Here is a 17499-nt window from a genome sequence, read left to right as displayed (position 1 = left end):
AGGTTGGGGTAAATTCTACTACATTATTCTTTTCTTTATGCTCATAACTAAAGTGCCATGGTCTAAAGTCTCTCATATTAATTTTGTCCAAAGCAATGCTAACCTCCGGTTTATAATTGCAACTCTCTATACTATCACAAAGACATGGTGGATATATCTTTATAATAATATTCATTCCTCATTTTGAATCAAAGATGGATTCATACAAAGTACATTGTAACTGTAATTGCCACTCTTGCATGGACTGTGAGTCTTTGCTGCTCTGTTTAGAATTTCATATCAAATGTCTATTGGCAATATTCTTAATTTTCAGTAGTATAGCAACAATCATAATAAAACATGGAATTGATTGTTTTCTACATGTTTACCAAGTGACTATTGACAATTGTAAGTTACATATTGCTTAACTGTTTTGACCAAATAATTATTTTATAATTGTTAGGGTTTAGGGTTTACCTTACTATGTTTCTGATTTCTTTCTCTAATGTTTCTTGGCTTCTTCAAATGGTTGGAGTCATAACAATAAAGTCTTTTACGATAATATTTTTTGCACTAACCTTGACTTATTCAGGAAAAATATCTTAGCAAGATTTTGTAGTGCAGACTTTTGTACATTTTTTTTTTCTTTCACCAAAAGTGAAGACTTCAAGAAATGGATTATGTAAATTATGGTTTAAAACTTATAACATGCCAATATTCTTTTCCAAAGAGAGAAATGTATAAATGGTTTGAGATGTTTTCAGGGTATATCATTTTTAAGAGAATTAAGTTAACTGTTATCTTATCTAAAGATTTGAAAATTTTTGTTGTTTCCCTAATCTTTAATGTTATACAATAAGTTTACATGATCTGTTACCAAATGATGGTTGTTTTTGTTTCTTGCCCAAAGGTGTAACATAAACAATCATAAATGATAGACATGAAATATTTGTCTGTGAAGGAAGAGGTGAAAAAATAGTTGATATTGATTGAACACATTGACACAAAGTCAATGGCTGCTGATTCACTCATGAAACCATTGCTTCCTATAGTGTTTAAGGAACATGTCACTGGAATGGGGGTAGTAACTCTTTGGATTCTACATTTATGTGGGCGTAAGGAAATAGTGAGTTCATGTTTTTGTTTTTCTTAGCAATTTATTGTTTGACTTTTGCAGACTTACAAATTTTTTATTTATCAGACATGTATTTTGTACTGAAGTTTATTCCGCAATGGTGCAAAATTTTGTTAGAAGTTTGATATACAGGATATTTGATTATTCAAATAAGGATGAACTCAGAGGTTATGTATTACAGATATAGCACAATTGGTATTCAACTCATTCAGGATGATCTTTTCTGGCATTTTCCTCTTTTCCGCAATATTCATGCAACAACCAAAGGTGTGAAGCTGTTATTTCTTTCTTTTCCAACAAATTCATTTGGGGTCAAATTGGTAGCCAAATTCTTGTTCAAATAGATGTGCATATATTATGATTTAGGATTTTTTTGGTTGTAAAGTTTTCAATATATCAATGATATTAATCGATTCACTACAAAAATTTTCCAGAACTCATTGCAGATTTTGAACTTTTGAATTTTTTTTGGGAAATTTTTCTCTAGTTCGATTAAATCTGAATGAGTTGATATACCCACCACCATATTGCAAATTTTCATAATTTTTGCTGAAGGCAACTAATATCAACATCGATATCGATATATCCATTATTATTTTTGTAAATGTACATATCGATATTTGCACCTATAACGATATTTTAAACATGGATTATCATAATACATTGCATTCATTATATAAGAACAAAGGCGGAGTTGACATCATTAAGGGTTTGATGAGAAAGAAAATTTGGCTCGCGATGGTCGTAAATCTCAAAATTGCAAAGACAAAAGGATTTGGGGTTGCTGCGGAAGAGAATTTGTAAAGAAAAAGGTTTACTGGGAGAGAGATTCTGAAGAACTTCGAGAATAGAGGCAAGGGTGAGAATTGGTTGGTGGCATCTAGTTTGAGTTTTGTTATGTAGATTGGGGAGTTTCGGTTAATTGGAGATCAAATTGAGGAAAGTAGAAGTAGAAGGCTCTGTCGCGCCTAATACAAAGGAGTTGAGTGAAACAAATTAGGGGGAGAAGAAAGCTCATCAATATTGTGAGAACTAAATATTTTTCTCAGTGAAGGTATTCTATAATGAGGAAATATATTCTCACGGAAATTTTATTTTTCTCATTGTTTCTTGGACAGAGTGCCTAAATATTTTTCGAGAACTCAACACTTTCTCATGAAGGTGGTCTACAATGAAAAAAAAGTATTGCTCTTGCTAAAACTTTCCTCGTTAAAGGACCAATTTGTTGTAGTGTTAATTTCCAAATGCCTTTAGTAGGACTTCTTGTAGCTATCTGTGGAGACTAGTTTGCATCACATTAATAGAACATCGTGATCTACCTAGTATGGTCTGCGACTTCCCTTTTCAGCTGACTACAAAATCGGTAATCACGCGCTTATTACTTATAGTTCTCTCTATTAGTTTCTCTCAAAATATTCTCTGACTTAAGCATCGAAAGCCTTTTGGCGGACACGTTCCCCTTTTTTATGGTGTTCGTCAATTAGGCTAATGGTATCTCTTATTTTATTGGTAGAGTTTTTGGTCAATTCAACTTTGGATGAAATTTGGATTCACAGTACGTACATGCACTTACTACCCCACCTCATGATGACATCACCCACATATGGGACCTTCGGCGACTCGTATCAAGTGGCAGACTTGTAGAGGTGCACTTCTCGATAACTCACTAAGCATTTATGGGTAATGCTAAGGTGACAAAATTTGTAAACTAAATGTGCCACTAATAGGAATAAGTACGTTTATCAACACTTAAATAATAATCCAATTATCAACTTCCATGTCGTTTAGTTTATAAAATTCCATCTACAAATTTAGTCTCCTAATATTTCGCAGCATTTTATATTATTGGGAAATATTTCCACACAATTTTTTTATGCACACCAATATTTTTCTTAAACTTATATCGAATATATAAGTTAAAATTAAAAAAATGTATAAATAAACAAGTGTGTGAACAAGAAAAAGAAAAGTATGAGAGATCAGTTCGATAAAAAATAAGAAGAAGGTATTCTTAGATATAACAAAGCCACTACAAAACATTAGTCCTTCTCTACAAAAGAGAGAAAATTTGTTTAGCTAATTAGGTCCCAGTGGCCCAACGAATGAGGGACAAGCAATTGATCACACAATGGGAGAGGTGGAAACAAATTATAGGTGTCCATGTGATGTGATTCAATCCACTAATGTTTTGTCTCTATGCATACATCAATAATGTGACAGCTCAACATAAATCATGTTATACAACAACAACAGCAATAACAAAACAAAACAAAAAAACCCCACTGAAAATAACCCACCAACACTCAATCTCAAAAGCTACACTTAGAAAAATTATATGATCCACACAAATCATGCAATGGCATACCTAATGCATCATCCACTAATCGATCGTGCAACTTCTCCCTCATAGTCTCGTTCAGCCGTCGGATGAACCCCTTGCTACGCCCCCTTATAATATTTCAACAATTATGCCACCACTTTAGGGTCCTTGCCCTTCCACCAATATTTGTCACGCTCCGGCAGTTTGGTGCCAAATGAGCCTTTAGCCACCATCCTTGTGTACTCCACCATGCCATCGACAAGCTACGGCGGAGCACGGGCCTCGCCATCCCATATCAAGACACGAGTCATGCCACGTAAGATGGCCAAGTCCAATTTACGTTTGACATATTCCACGACTGAAGGGCTTATTTGAAGGACAAAATGGCCATTTTATTTGTTGGGTGAGGAGTGGACAATAACTTTCATATTAGTGTACTGTGCCAAATAAGTTGTTCACCATTGTTAAAGGAACTTGAGTTCTTCATGCTAGAAAGCCTCAAAACAACGTGGTTTACGAGCTTCTTAGGAGGATGATGATGATAATCGTCAGGGTAAACAAGGTGTTCAATGAAATTGCTAGCATCGAGGGTCATGCAGGTGGCTTTGTCATTGGACACGTAAAAGAGTTCGAAGCATCAACCGGCATCGGAGTCTTTGGCATCATTCATGATGGTTATGTCCAACCCTTTGGATGCTTCGTGGTTTGCATAGAATGCAAGTAGTCCGACAAAGATGATGAAGAGAAAATGGAAGAGGATGCCGCTGTGCGATGCATGAATAATATGGTCGTTTTCTGAAATAGGGTTTGTTGGTTTTCCAAGGATAAGGGGCTAGAAGAGGGATTGTTGGTCCTCTATTTTATAGAGAGAGAATGTATATATGAAAAATGAAGGGAAACAAGTGATTGGTGATAAGAAACATAAAGAATCAAGGGAGAATAATGAGATGAAGCAAAAATGAGTGATTATTGGTTTGTACGTGTTTAGGGGTTCACCACCCACCCACCCCCAAAAGTGCTCCACAGTCCACATTCTTTGATAATTAATTAAAAGTAGGGAAAAGAATAATATATGTACCTAGGGGTATCTTTGGTGTACTAAACATAGTCTTTTATTATATTATAGCTCTTAAAAAATTAATATTTTAAGGCTTTATAGCCAAAATGGTCCATGAGATTTAACACATCATTTTGGTCTCTGAGATTGAAAATCAATAGAAATGGTTTCTGAGATTGTCCACCATCCATTATTTTGGTCCTTCCGTTAAAAACTCCGTTAAGCGTCCCGGAGCTCTTGGCTGGAAGTTTGGACAATTTTCAAAGCTTCGTAACTCAATCATTTCTTAACCAAATTTGACCCTAATATATCAAAATGAAGATAGGAAAGTGTAGAACAATATTATATTTATTTGGAAGCCCAATGTTTACCGGATATAGCTGGAAAATAGCCTGAAAGGTGATTTATTTGGGGGAAAACTGGAAAACTCGCCGAAAATTAGGTAAATTTTAAACGTTCATAATTTATCCAATACTTTACTAAATTGAGTGATTCAAAAACAAAATTCATATTTCTCGACGAGAAAAAGAGAATGGTACATTTCTCGATGGCTAACTCATCGTGGTTTGGCCAAAAAATGGTTTGAAGGTGGCTATCTTGGTCTTGAGTTAGCCACTTTCGAGCGATTTTGCAGAAATCACACTATGAATTAGCCGTTAAAAAATGTATCATTCTCTTCGTCTCATTAAGAAGTATGATTTTTGTTTTTGAATCACTTAATTTCGTTGAGTATTGAAGAAGTTATGAACGTTTAAAGTTTACCCAGTTTCTGGCGAGTTTTTCAATTTTCCCGCGGACCAGTCACCTTTTAGACTATTTTATGGCCATCTCCGGCAACCATTGGGCTTACAAATAAGTATAATCTTATTCTACACTTTCCTATCTTCATTTTGATATATTATGGGTCGAATTTGGTTGAGAAACGATTGAGTTACGAAGCTTTGAAAATTGCCCAAACTTCTAGCCAAGAGCTCCGGGACACTTAACGGAGTTTTTAATGGAATGAACAAAATAATGGATGGTGGACAATTTCATGGACCATTTCTATTGATTTTCAATCTTTGGGACCAAAGTGATGTGTTATGCAAATCTCATGGACCATTTTGGCTATAAAGCCATATTTTAAAGACTATTTTAGGACTGAATTTTTTCTTCTCCAACCATGCATGGTGCTAGGATTAAAAGCACACCACAAAGTAGCACACAAATGTCCTATTGATTTTCCTTATTAACACTAAGATTTGTCAATTGTAGCATATGAAAACAAGGGTATTTCCCGCAGAAGATTATTTTATCTAGCTACTTAAAATGTCACAAAAACTGGTTGTTGTCCTTACTAACCAGCCACCGAAAAATAATTATTAGACTGACTTATACTAATCTAAAGTCTACGAAATTTTATATAAAGACACTACACACACAGAGCTAGACTCATACAAATTTTTGGGATTGTAGTAGATTTGATATGTAAATTAAATCGAACATAAACAGGACAAAACAAATTTTAAATAGTTCACAAATTAAGAAAAACAAATTAGGGGAATTGCTATCCACCACCAAATAATCATGCAAACATGTTATGTTTCATTCAAATTCCTTTTATTTTCGGATGAAGATGCTCAAGTTGGCTCAATGCTAGAACTCAACCTATTACTCTTTCTTATGTAGTATGTTAAGAGAATGTCGTTTTCAACTTAACTTAGCCCCTAGCATGCAATCTAGAATGGCGTGTTCATATATTTAACAAGTAGAAATCATTAAGAACGAAAAGAGTTTGTGTCACGCCTCGATCTCGACATACATCCAAGATCGACATGTGATGTCCCTAAATGCCCGTAACTCAACATACCCCACCTTTTGGATATGCACAAAATATAATTCAAGATCCAGATGCATAATAATTTTGCGTATACTTTATGCCTGCATCTAATCTCTTCGTTAGACTGCCTACGTACCCTCAATAGGGATCAAGCCATTTGTAGTTCAACTTTTCACTACACTCGAATATTCATCACATAAACTACCATATTTCAACATAATGCACAATTCAGAGCATGCAACATCTCAAGGGACAATCGATGAGGTGCAATAATAATCTATAGCCATATTGGTCAAAGGTATATCATAATCATAACAATTACATTCAATAATTACACCAACTAATAACCCATACAACATACTGACATGCAGGGCTAGAGCGACACAGTTCGGCTGAAGCCTACATCTCTGAAGCTGAAATCATATCCAAGGAATCAAGTCACCAGAGGGATTCTGAACCACTCAACGAAATCAAACTCAGGATACGATTCCGGACCATCACTCAACGGAATCGCGGAGTACTATGCATATAGAACCACCCAATGGAATACAAGCGGGATACGATTCCAGACCATCACTCAACGGAATTTCAAAATAGAAGGGATTTCGGACCATCACTCAATGGAATCCGAGCCAGGATACGATTCCGGACCATTACTCAACGAAATTGCAGAATCGAAGGGATCCCGGACCATCACTCAACGGAATCCGAACCAGGATACAATTCTGGACCATCTCTCAATAGAATCGAGTGGAAGACCAAGGGATACAACAATGGCTTGAAAAAACAATACAAGAACCAAGTACTTAATTTAGAAGGGCTGAATGACACAAAAAGTGAAATAAGGAAACAAGATGTGAAACAAGTGTCTAAGTAACAAACCCATGACAATAGATTAACGGTCCACTACTAGCCCTCACATTTCATCTTCACATCAATCCAATCATACAATACAAACCATATTTCCGAAGCACAAGTCAAATCATACTTAATGAAAATAGATCGATGGCCAGAAATAAAAATAACACTTCAATAGAATTCACATTCAATAAACATGGGTCTATGGCATATATATATATATATACATATAATTCACATTTCATTAGAAATTTCATTTATAACCCAAATCATATTCACAAATGATCTTAATATAAGAAATCAAGGTAATAACTATATCCCATATTTTCAAGTCACTCTCTAACCAATGTGGTCACACTAGACTTCACTTAGTATCCCATGGTATTAAATTTAGTATTGAAGACGTTTCGAGACTTATTGACCAAAAGTCAATTCTTGGTCAACAGTAGGGTCCACAACCCTACGTAATTCGATCCGGAAGATTCGTACATCAGATTTTCGATCCATAACTTCCCAAAGTCCAAATTATACTTCTATAATAACATACTAAAGTCTCACTACGATCCGACGGTCATATCTCCGCCAATCACAAATTTAAGTGGCGGTCAACATTTTATTTTACGAACTTACAGGTTCAATTCGGGAAGATCTGTACGTTGGATTCGCAATACGTAAGCTCTTATTGTCCTCAAATATTACTTACTATAATATATCAAATTTTGGTGATGATCCAACGGTCGGATCATTGATTCAAATTTTGTTCTAGTGATGTATCGTAATGAAACTAAGTTCAAACTATCAAACCGTGTCCTATGAATATCAATTATGAAATCAGAGCATCTAATTGAACTTAGAAGACATCGTCGGCCCACTGTCCACGCACCGTCGCATGCGCCGCCATGGTTGGCGGTCGGCCGCCCCGACTTGCCTGAATATTCAACTAATTCTAAAAATTACCAAATTTTAAAGAAAACTAGATCTCAGTGAGGGGAGTAATTTTCATACCTGGGCCAAAGTCCAATTCGGCCGGGAAACACTTGAAATCACCCACGAACCGTCGGAACCCTAGGATTGGGTGTGCTCTGATTCGACCTCCATACTCACTCTGACACCTCCACCACTCCTTGGGCTTTGTTCCTGAGGTTGAGGGGAGTATTTTGGTTGTGTTGGTTGACGGAGTTACCTTTGAATTTGATAGATTGCCGCCCCGAAGCCCGTTGCACCCACCGGTGCAGATCTCCATAATTTCGAACCTAATCTCCCCAAATTTTGTGTGGGAATGGTAGAGGAAGGGTTAAGATAATGATTTGGAGCGATGGATCGGCCCAATTCGCCAGAAAAAGGGGTGAAAATCATTGGAATTGGCTAACCAAATTGAGTTGGCCAACGGGTCAGAATCGGATCCTTCGGGATCCTGTGTTCCTCCCTTCTCTCCCTTTCCTCCTTGCTTTCACTCTCTATTGGTTACCATCCTTCCTCTCCCCTTTCCCCATTCGGCCACCTTTCTCCTTTCTTCCCTCCTGAAACTCTCATCCTTCATTCTCCTTCGCTGCCATCAGGCAGCTTCAATTTTATTTATTTATTTTTTCTAAATAATGTATCCACTCCCATATAAAGAAAGGGAAAAAAAAAGATTTATGCATGGTTGCCAACTATATATAAAATTCTTTAAAAATAAATCTTGAAATTAATAATATGAAAATACGTAAGTTAAATAGTGAAATCCGGGGACGGGATTTCACAGTTTGAGTCATCACAAAGCATTGTAAGTACTGGCGTTGTCTTATTTATTCTAGAAATTAGTTCACATGTTAATTACAATTAACAAGTACTACTCTAGAACATATGTAGGTCCTCATTTGACAAGGGTAGGCACACACATATTCATAGCATTAGAATCCTAGATATGCTTACTAAGTATGCATTCGTAGAAAACACATAGAGAATTCATCAATGAGACAAGTAGTGAACCAATTTTCATCCATTCATAAAGTAATTCAAACGAAATGTCATAACGAACTTGCAATCATATTCGGGGCTTCAAAACAGCCCATAACTACTAAAAATTTAGTTACACACAATTCTTAAATAAAAACAAAAGATAGACATGAGTTTGAGAAGATAGAACCGAAAGAAATCGACTGAGGCCTTCTCTTCTTTCCTTCCTTCCCAACATTGCTTTTAAACTAATTCTTGCTGCATCATTTTCTTCTCTTTGACTCACCCACTAATAACCATTTAGCGATGACATTAAGTGAGAGGAAATGGTATAACAATTGTAACTCTTTGGGTAGCCTTTATGCCAATTACTCCCTCTTAATCCTCATCTTTAATTCCATTCCCTTTTATATTTGAATAAGTGTCAGCTGACTTGTTCTTGGCTGCATCAGTTTTGGCTACTAGATTTATTGTGTTTATTGCTTTCATTGCAGTTACAAACTGCTCAGTCTCTTGGTAACCTTTTAGTGTTAAAATGACCATATCTTCTTCTAGACAAATGATATTAACAATCTGTGAAATGTTTCAGAAAATAGACATCCATAGCTTTCCATGGATATAAGGCTCATTCTCTAATTCATTATGAGCTGTTCGCAACTTGCTTCCAAAATCAGCTGATCTCCACAGGTAGTTTTGACGAATTTGTTACTTAAAATCCCACTTGTGCTATTTTTCTTTTCTTTGCTTGACAAATCCTACAAAACACAAAAACAAAATAAATATCTCAAAAATGTAAGGAACTAACTAAGAAAAGACAAGTGAATTTGATGTAAAATATATATAAATATGAGCTTATCACATGGCTATATTTTATTTCGTCATATGTTATTACTTTTCAAGGCCAAACTTAGTCTGACCTAGGGCAACATGTTACATACCCTGGGGCCAAAATTAGCCTAATTCTTTGAGCCCGATTCCTTTTAACCCTTGGTTGGAGATTGATTTTGTCATTTTCAAATCTAGATGTGCCCTATAGCCCTTGGCTAGATGTCCTAACTTATTTTTTGTTTGTGATGCCAAAGAAATGAATGATATGAAGATTACTTGGTATTATGGATTTGTTTTTACTCAAGCAATATTGTGCAAGGAACATGAAAATACAAGATTTCAGGTGGATGAATGAATAGTTTTAACTACTTCAATTACAAAACTGAGCATCTCTAACACAATTTTGTTAAATTTTTGCTAGTGTAACATGTGTACAATGTTGAAAAACTGCTTTAGTTTGTCTGTTTAACTTTTCATCCCCAACAACACTCATTTTCTAGAACCACATTCTCTCTCTTTCTTTTCTCTTTGGCTCATGGGTCCACCTCGAGTTTTATTAATTTTCTAATATTTAGTATTTGAATCGTAACTATAAATTTAAGGCGCATCTGTTTATTTTGTTATTTTATAGAGTTCTTTAATGTCTTTTGGAGATGATTTTTATAAATATCTCTTTAAATTAGCTTTATAAGTCTGTTGGAGATGCTCTTAGGTATCAAAAGTTAGTTTAAAATAAACAATTTGTAAAAATCGATACATTTGTTCATGTTTTGTTAATATTTGTGTTTTTAATTGTCAATATTGGTAGCATACTACGAAGTACATACAAGATTTATGAGTCTATGACCAATCACCAATTTTAGATCAAAGCCCAAACCAGCAAAGGCCGTTAATTACAGATGGTCCAAGATGTATGTTGCTGCTCTTAAACTGCCAAAAATTAAAACTCTTACGGTTGCAGCTCTAGCCTCTAGCTATATGAATCCATCACATTTACGCTCGCTCGCTCTCTCTCTCTCTCTCTCTCTCTCTCTCTCTCTCTCTCTCACCCCCACACCCCCCGTCCCCCCTTTTTCAATAAGAACTCACTGGTACAAGATTCATCTCAATTCAAAACTAAGATGTGAATCAATGTTTCCATCCATGTATTGAAATTTTATGTTGTTAACACCAGAAAACATGCCACGATGAACAAATTGTGCACGCCATGTGAGGAGTTTGCAGCTACTATTGCTGCTGAGGTAGTAGGGCCAGAAGGGACAGCACCAAACACAGTGGAGCCACTCGTATTTGTTGTGTTCAAGACTGATGAACTTGTGCTGCAAACCGAATGCACATATACAAAATATTAATTTGATCTTTCTAACTAAAAAAGGCAGCAGGAAAACCTGGGAAAGCAGAGTTAGATGAGAGCGAGCTAATTACCTAGTGGATGGATATTGACACGTCCCAGTACCTGAAAACAGTGTTGTCAAATCACAATTAAATAAAGGAAAGTGTGACGTTAAGTTTTTTTATACAAGCAAAATCTAGGAGAGGGGGATTTGAAAACAGGATCTCAGTTGAAAAGATAAACATTTTTAATCACTTGAGCTGCAAGTCCTTACAATGTGACATAAAGTTATAAAAAAACGGAAGTAAAAAATGGTGACTTACTTGGGTCAGTGCTAGTGATCACAGCAGTTCCACCAAAGTTGCAGCTATTTGGAACTGGGTTCTTCTGATAATAGTTATTGAATGCGAAAGAAGCGTGATCCCGGACATTGTTTGGATTATAACAGCTTCGTCCTGGCTGAATCTCTGAGCAATCAGTGCCACCATAGCCACAAGCATAGTCCAAAGCAACTTGTAATGCCATTTGTGATGCACTTTGGCTAGAAACACACCAACTTGAACCAGTGGATGCAGGTGGTGATGGTGTTGTTGCAGTATATGGGGTCATGCTAGGCGTTGTTGTGACAGGAAATGTTGAATCAGCTGGATTGGAATTAGGGTTCACAATTGGTGTTGATGAAGTGGGATTTGTGGGATTTATTGTAGGGACTGTTGTTATTGGAGTAGTGATGTCTCTTTGGGTGGTGGAAATTAGGGTTTTAGGGAATTTCATCCCTTTATTTTCTTGGTCTTGTTCTTTGCTGTGTCCAATGTTCTTTTCTTTTTTTGTCACCTTCAAACCTGTACTAGAAAATTCAAAACTAAAGTAAGCTTTACTTTTTTGTATTCTGCAATTTTTGAGCATTGAAAGAATGGTGCCAAATCCGATGGTGTGGTTCCTGGTTTCAAAAAATATAATCAAAACCTATAAATTAATAGTTTCACAAGCCAAGCCACCACAACTAGTTGAACAATTGATCCTTAAATTTGGAAATAGGGTTAATAGTAAAGTTTTCTGTTTGCACTAGTAAAAACTGAAAAGTTCAGTGACTTTAGTACAATGTAGGGTGTTTACCCAATTGGGGTCTTACCAAGATGAAAGATGGAAAACTGATATTTTCAAAACGTAATCATGTAAATGCTTGAAGGAATTGGAACAATAAAAAGGTAGTAAAATGTTGAACTGAGTTAGGTGACATCCCTTTCCACTTGAGCTGGTATGAAGGAGAAAATAATAATTTTGTCCAAGTTAAAGTTAGAAGTTTTACTCATGAAAAAAAAAGTTCCCTTGCATTTCTCAACAAAAAAAAAAACAAATAGTAGGATCAATTCGGATAAATTTTCCATGTCTAATCCCTTATAATTCTCCCAAAAAATAAAAAATAAAAATCACAACGACCTTCATACATACCTTAAATTATATGCGTTATTCTATCCAAGTCTAGGCACCACAAGAAATTAAAAATAAATACTAAAGGAAAAACTATACGAGGGAAAATTTAAATTGAGCATTAGCCATTGTGAAAATTTGAAAACAGATAGTACTCTAAGCCCTACTTTGACCGAGGGAAAAAGACAAAAGAAAAAGGAGAGAGCATCATCAAGAAAACTATATCTAGAAGGGTGGAAAATGAAAAATTAACTTTTTTGTCCACAAAAAGAAAATGTATAACTTAAAGAAAGAAAAATGAGAAACAGAACTAGCTAGGTCTACTAGGATTACAATTGATAAGCAGCATTATAAAGCAATAAATTATGAACAAAAAACAAAGATCAAGAGCCACATTTGAAGTGACACAATCTGAGCTAGGACATCACATATATTCATAAAAATCTCATATCTCAAACCAAAAAAAGAGTCCAATGCTTACATGGATCACTAGTGAGCCGAAAGTAAATGGGGAAGAGGAAAGAATAAATTAAAATTCACTTGTCAAAGGCAGAAAGAAACAAAGAAAAAAAAGAAAAAGAAGCAAATGGGATTATTACAAATATATTAACAAAAGAAAATGATAGATGCTGCCATGACAAATTATAAATAAGAAAAACCAAATATAAAATTGTAAAGGATGCAACTCAAACTTTAAAACAAGACAAAGGAAGTCACCTGAACAGAAGAAATTACCCAACAGGAGGAACAAGCAGGAGCCTAGAATTACAGGATAAATAAACCTTCCACCCATTTGGTGCCTTCGCCCACTTCCTCCTCTTCTACTGCTTCTGCTTCTTCTTCTTGGTGACTTCTGCTTCTTGTTCTTCTGATCCAATCTAGTCCTACTTTTTGTTTGATTTGAAAGAAAGAAAGAGGAGCAAATATAACCCAGAATAGAGAAGCATCAATGATGTTGTTGTTGAAAAGAAGGGATATTTGTAAGCTTTGTCAATTGTCAAGCACTTAAAAATATTTTTACATATATAAAGTACATGTGCACCTCTGAGAGAGAGAGAGAGAGAGAGAGAGAGAGAGAGAGAGAGAGAGAGAGAGAGAGAGAGAGAGAGAGAGAGAGATGTAGGGAGGTGGCAGCAAGTGAAGGAGGGATGGGTGGAAAAAGGAGGGAAATGGTAGGGAAGAGAAGAAGGTTGAGGAAAGAGGGGGAAGGAATCCCTCGGACTTTAGGTTTGGGTCTGTGGGCTGGTAAGTGATGATTGTAATGATGGTGGTGATGTGTGCATTTTGCCTTTCTCTTTTTCTATGCCTCTCTTTTTTAAGTTTGACACCATTTTGTCTGGGTAACCCCATTAACCAACCAACCACCATTGCAAGCAGCCTGTAGGTGTGTTGTTGTAGAGCATGTTTTCTAAGAGCAATTCCACCCTTAAAAGACTTTACACCAGCACTCAGCGTATTTATCCATTCAAGTGAACAGTAATAGATTCAATTGAACAGTAATAGGCTAAAGCATCTTCACCCCTAACAAAAAATAGCCTAGTCAATTTTATTAAAATATTATTATTTTTATTATAAAATAATAATAATTTATTAAAATCTTCCATCCTTATCCCATCCAAAAAACCAAACTGCAATGTCGATGGCATGTGGTATGGAGTGCGTGGTTGTGTTGAAAGGATCCTCCCATGGTCGAACAATTGATAAGCCTGAGGGGGAGATTGATGAAATCATAACTCTCAAGGACTTGGATCTTAACTTTGTGTTTCGCCCAAGGTCTTAAATGTCGATAATATAGGCGATATTTCGTCGATATTATCGGTTTTTTGAGTTACCAATATTTTAATGGTTATCCAATTAGTTTTCGTCAAAATATCGCGATATTATCGATAATATCGCGTTACTAATAATATCGCAAAATTTTGGATCTGTGCAAATCGGAGAAGAACGCTGGAGCTTCTACAGCTCCGGCCGACTGTAAAAGAGCACCCTAGACTCCGATCTAGGTATCAAAATGAAATAGAAAACGAGAGGAATGTTTTTATAACTTTTGTTTGCCATGAAACGGTCGGAGGTGTTCGGAAAGTTCGTCGACACCCACAGTCTTGCCGGAGATGGGTGTGCCTATTCCCGAGCCGATTTCATCCCAAAAACCATGCAAAAACACGAGATAGAACTTCAATTTCACATTTAAGCTTCGATCTAGAACAGAAAGAGGTAAACCCGAAGCTTACCTAACCAGAGAAATTCAAGAAACTCGCGCGGAGGGTTCCTGCGTTTGCCGAGTTGCAGAGACGAGAAGGAGAGGGAGAAAGACGAGGTGGGTGTCTTCCTGAAGCAGGTGTGATGGTGTGCGTGTGTGTATGTGGGTCTCGGTGCAGAGAGAAAAGAGAGAGATGAGAGTTTCAAGAGAGAGACGGTGCCGACAAGGCGGAAGACGCGAACGAGGAGGAAGGAGAGGGAAGAGCAGAAGGCCATGTGGGAGAAGGATCGGGAGACTGAGGTCTCTGTGCGTGTGTGTGGGAGAAGGAAAAGAGAGATCGAAAGATCTATGTGTGTGTGTGTGGGAGAATGGAGAAGGGAGAGAAGAGAGAAGGATCGAGAGAGAGAGACTGAGGTCTCTGTGTCTCTGCGTGTGTGATGTTTGTGTGCGTGTGTTGTGTGCGTGTGTGGTGGCGTGTGCGTGTGTGTGTGTGTGTGTGGTTCCTGTCAGGACTCAGGAACTTGCTGACAACTTTTACAATTACTTTTGACAATTTCAGACCATGGACAAAAAGTTGCATATGGACAACGTCAACCAATCTTGGATCCATATGGGTGGCATGTTGACAATTACATGCAAAACTATTTTGGGGATTTATCATTTGATTATTACTCTTCACAATACACTCACTCTACACATAGAGATGATGAAGATAGTGAAAAATTTGAACCTCATAGGAACTCTATGTGGTACTAAGTCACTCATGTATCTTACCATGCAATGCATAAAGTGTAAAATATTGTACTAATTCATTATATATAAATGATTATGGTGTGTTTAAACTTCTTTCATTAATTACTACATATTTTCTACACTCACAATGTTTGTCAGCTCACTATATAATCAACTTAAATCAATTAAATCCATCATGCAATGCATTTCCTTCCAATTTTTTGTGATAAACTAATAGATAATTGACTAAATAAATATCCTGCAAATTTTCAATAAAAATTTCCAAGTTTTTCTTACAATTTCCGTGATTTCCATATTATTTTTATCGATATCGATAATATCCCGATATTTCCATCGATATTTCCGTGTTTTTAGACTACCGATATTTCCGATATCATCGATATTTTATACCTTGGTTTCGCCTCCAAGGAAAATGGTATCACGAGCTTATAAAGTAAGTCTGAGTAATTCCCCCTCCCTTCCCCTTTTTGGAATTGTTTTCTCTTAGCCTTGTACTAATTAGGATAGACATTGGTAGGCAAATTGATCTGGATTGCGAGTTTTTGGAAGCCGAGAGAATCATGGATTACAGTCTTTTGGGATGTATGCGCTGGGTGTGGCGGCGCTCCACCTACATCGGCGCCAACGACAACGCAACCTAGACATCCACCACTCCCGACGAGTTCAACCTAGTTCCCCGTGTCTGCCGCTTAGTCCTCGCCGTCTACGAGCCCAATCTCCACAACCCCCACTTCATCCCCACCTGCAGATTCCGCCCCAACCCTAACTGGGTAGTCAAGCACGCCACCTACGATGTCAGATAGGCCGTCCCATGGGTCTGTCGATTTTGGGCTGGGTGCCAGCAAGGACGAAGCTAGAAATTTCTTTTAATAAGGGCATTCCGAAAAATATCTAAGAATACCTTATTATAGGATGTCTTAATACCCAATATGATAATAGGGATGATTTCAAATGATGGTGTATCACAATTCCAATGGTACAAAAATTTCAGTCTAGTAGTGGAAAGTGGCAAAATGATGAGAAAAAGATTCCTACATGATAGGCGGGAGAGGGTTTTTTGGTTTGAATGACAGGACAATAGCACTTTTGCTCATATTATGGAGTGAAGTAATATGAAGGTATGTTGAACATTAGATACATATATTTACTACAAAGATAACGTGTGTATATTATATAACTGATGTCTGCAATTTAACAAACGAATTACTTGATTGGGAGCATCAGCCCCCAATGAGCCTTGATTGGCTCCATCCATGGCTGCCAGCCTATCTGCTGGGCTGGAGTGGAAAGCCTGGGTTCCAGGCCATTATTTTGGCTGGGTGTCAGCCTATCAGTTCCCCGATGGAACTGCTCTAAGCTAACATAACTTGTTCATGGTAGGAGGGAGGTGCTAGTATTGCAAATTTCAGTTATGAAAATAAAATCTTTGAAACAAAACGACGAAAGATTAAAGAGAAACTTGTTACTTAAGTAGTTGAGCATTAATCTGTTGGGCTAATGTGTTCATACTTTTGGGTTCGGGCTCAAACTTTTGGAACAATTTCTCGATTTATGCGTGACATCTTTGTATAAGAACCATGCTAATTTTTTATTTATCGTTTCAATGTTATTTGGTTAGGCTAGTGTGTTCCTTTGGCACTCAAGCTCAACTTTTGAAACAATTTCTCAATTTATGCCAAACATCTTTTGTATAAGAACCATGTTAATCTTCTCTATATTGTTCCAATTTTATTGAATGTCCCCCCCCCCCCCAAAGGGACAAACCTTACTGTTGGTCGCATTTATATAAGGGAAGTGTTATTAGCACTCCAAAAATCTCATTTTACACTCCTCACAAGTGTATTTTTC

The 17499-nt window shown here is 36.6% G+C and overlaps 1 protein-coding gene and 1 pseudogene across 2 annotated transcripts; both read right to left on the bottom strand.

The window, feature by feature from the left end:
• Positions 1-10765: 10765 nt before the first annotated feature.
• Positions 10766-13970, bottom strand: LOC126611187 (major pollen allergen Ole e 10-like). 2 transcript variants are annotated; one of them, XM_050279377.1, is made up of 4 exons: positions 13416-13970; positions 11591-12114; positions 11360-11390; positions 10766-11253 (listed from the first exon to the last, which is right to left on the bottom strand). In XM_050279377.1, the coding sequence occupies exons 2-4, from the start codon at positions 12039-12041 to the stop codon at positions 11091-11093; spliced, it is 645 nt and encodes a 214-aa protein (XP_050135334.1). In that variant the 5' UTR covers positions 12042-12114; positions 13416-13970; the 3' UTR covers positions 10766-11090. The 2 variants fall into 2 exon arrangements, with proteins under 2 accessions (XP_050135334.1, XP_050135333.1); XM_050279376.1 differs by having other exon boundaries at positions 11591-12109; positions 13416-13968.
• A 3328-nt stretch (positions 13971-17298) lies between these two features.
• Positions 17299-17411, bottom strand: LOC126612699 (U6 spliceosomal RNA; annotated as a pseudogene).
• Positions 17412-17499: the final 88 nt, after the last annotated feature.

Source organism: Malus sylvestris, chromosome 17 (assembly GCF_916048215.2).
Source record: "Malus sylvestris chromosome 17, drMalSylv7.2, whole genome shotgun sequence".
In the NCBI taxonomy this organism is placed as follows: Eukaryota; Viridiplantae; Streptophyta; class Magnoliopsida; order Rosales; family Rosaceae; genus Malus; species Malus sylvestris.
The sequence above is the reverse complement of the archived record's forward strand: the minus strand, read 5'-3'. Positions and strand labels throughout refer to the sequence as shown.

Bases quoted from the DNA above. Each gene is read 5' to 3' on its own strand.
- LOC126611187 (XM_050279376.1), bottom strand. From the start codon at position 13,491: ATGGGTGGAAGGTTTATTTATCCTGTAATTCTAGGCTCCTGCTTGTTC. The intron at 11,391-11,590 runs GTAAGTCACCAT...CACTGTTTTCAG, and splicing joins GATCACTAGCACTGACCCAA to GTACTGGGACGTGTCAATAT. The intron at 11,254-11,359 runs GTAATTAGCTCG...TTCGGTTTGCAG, and splicing joins TGTCAATATCCATCCACTAG to CACAAGTTCATCAGTCTTGA.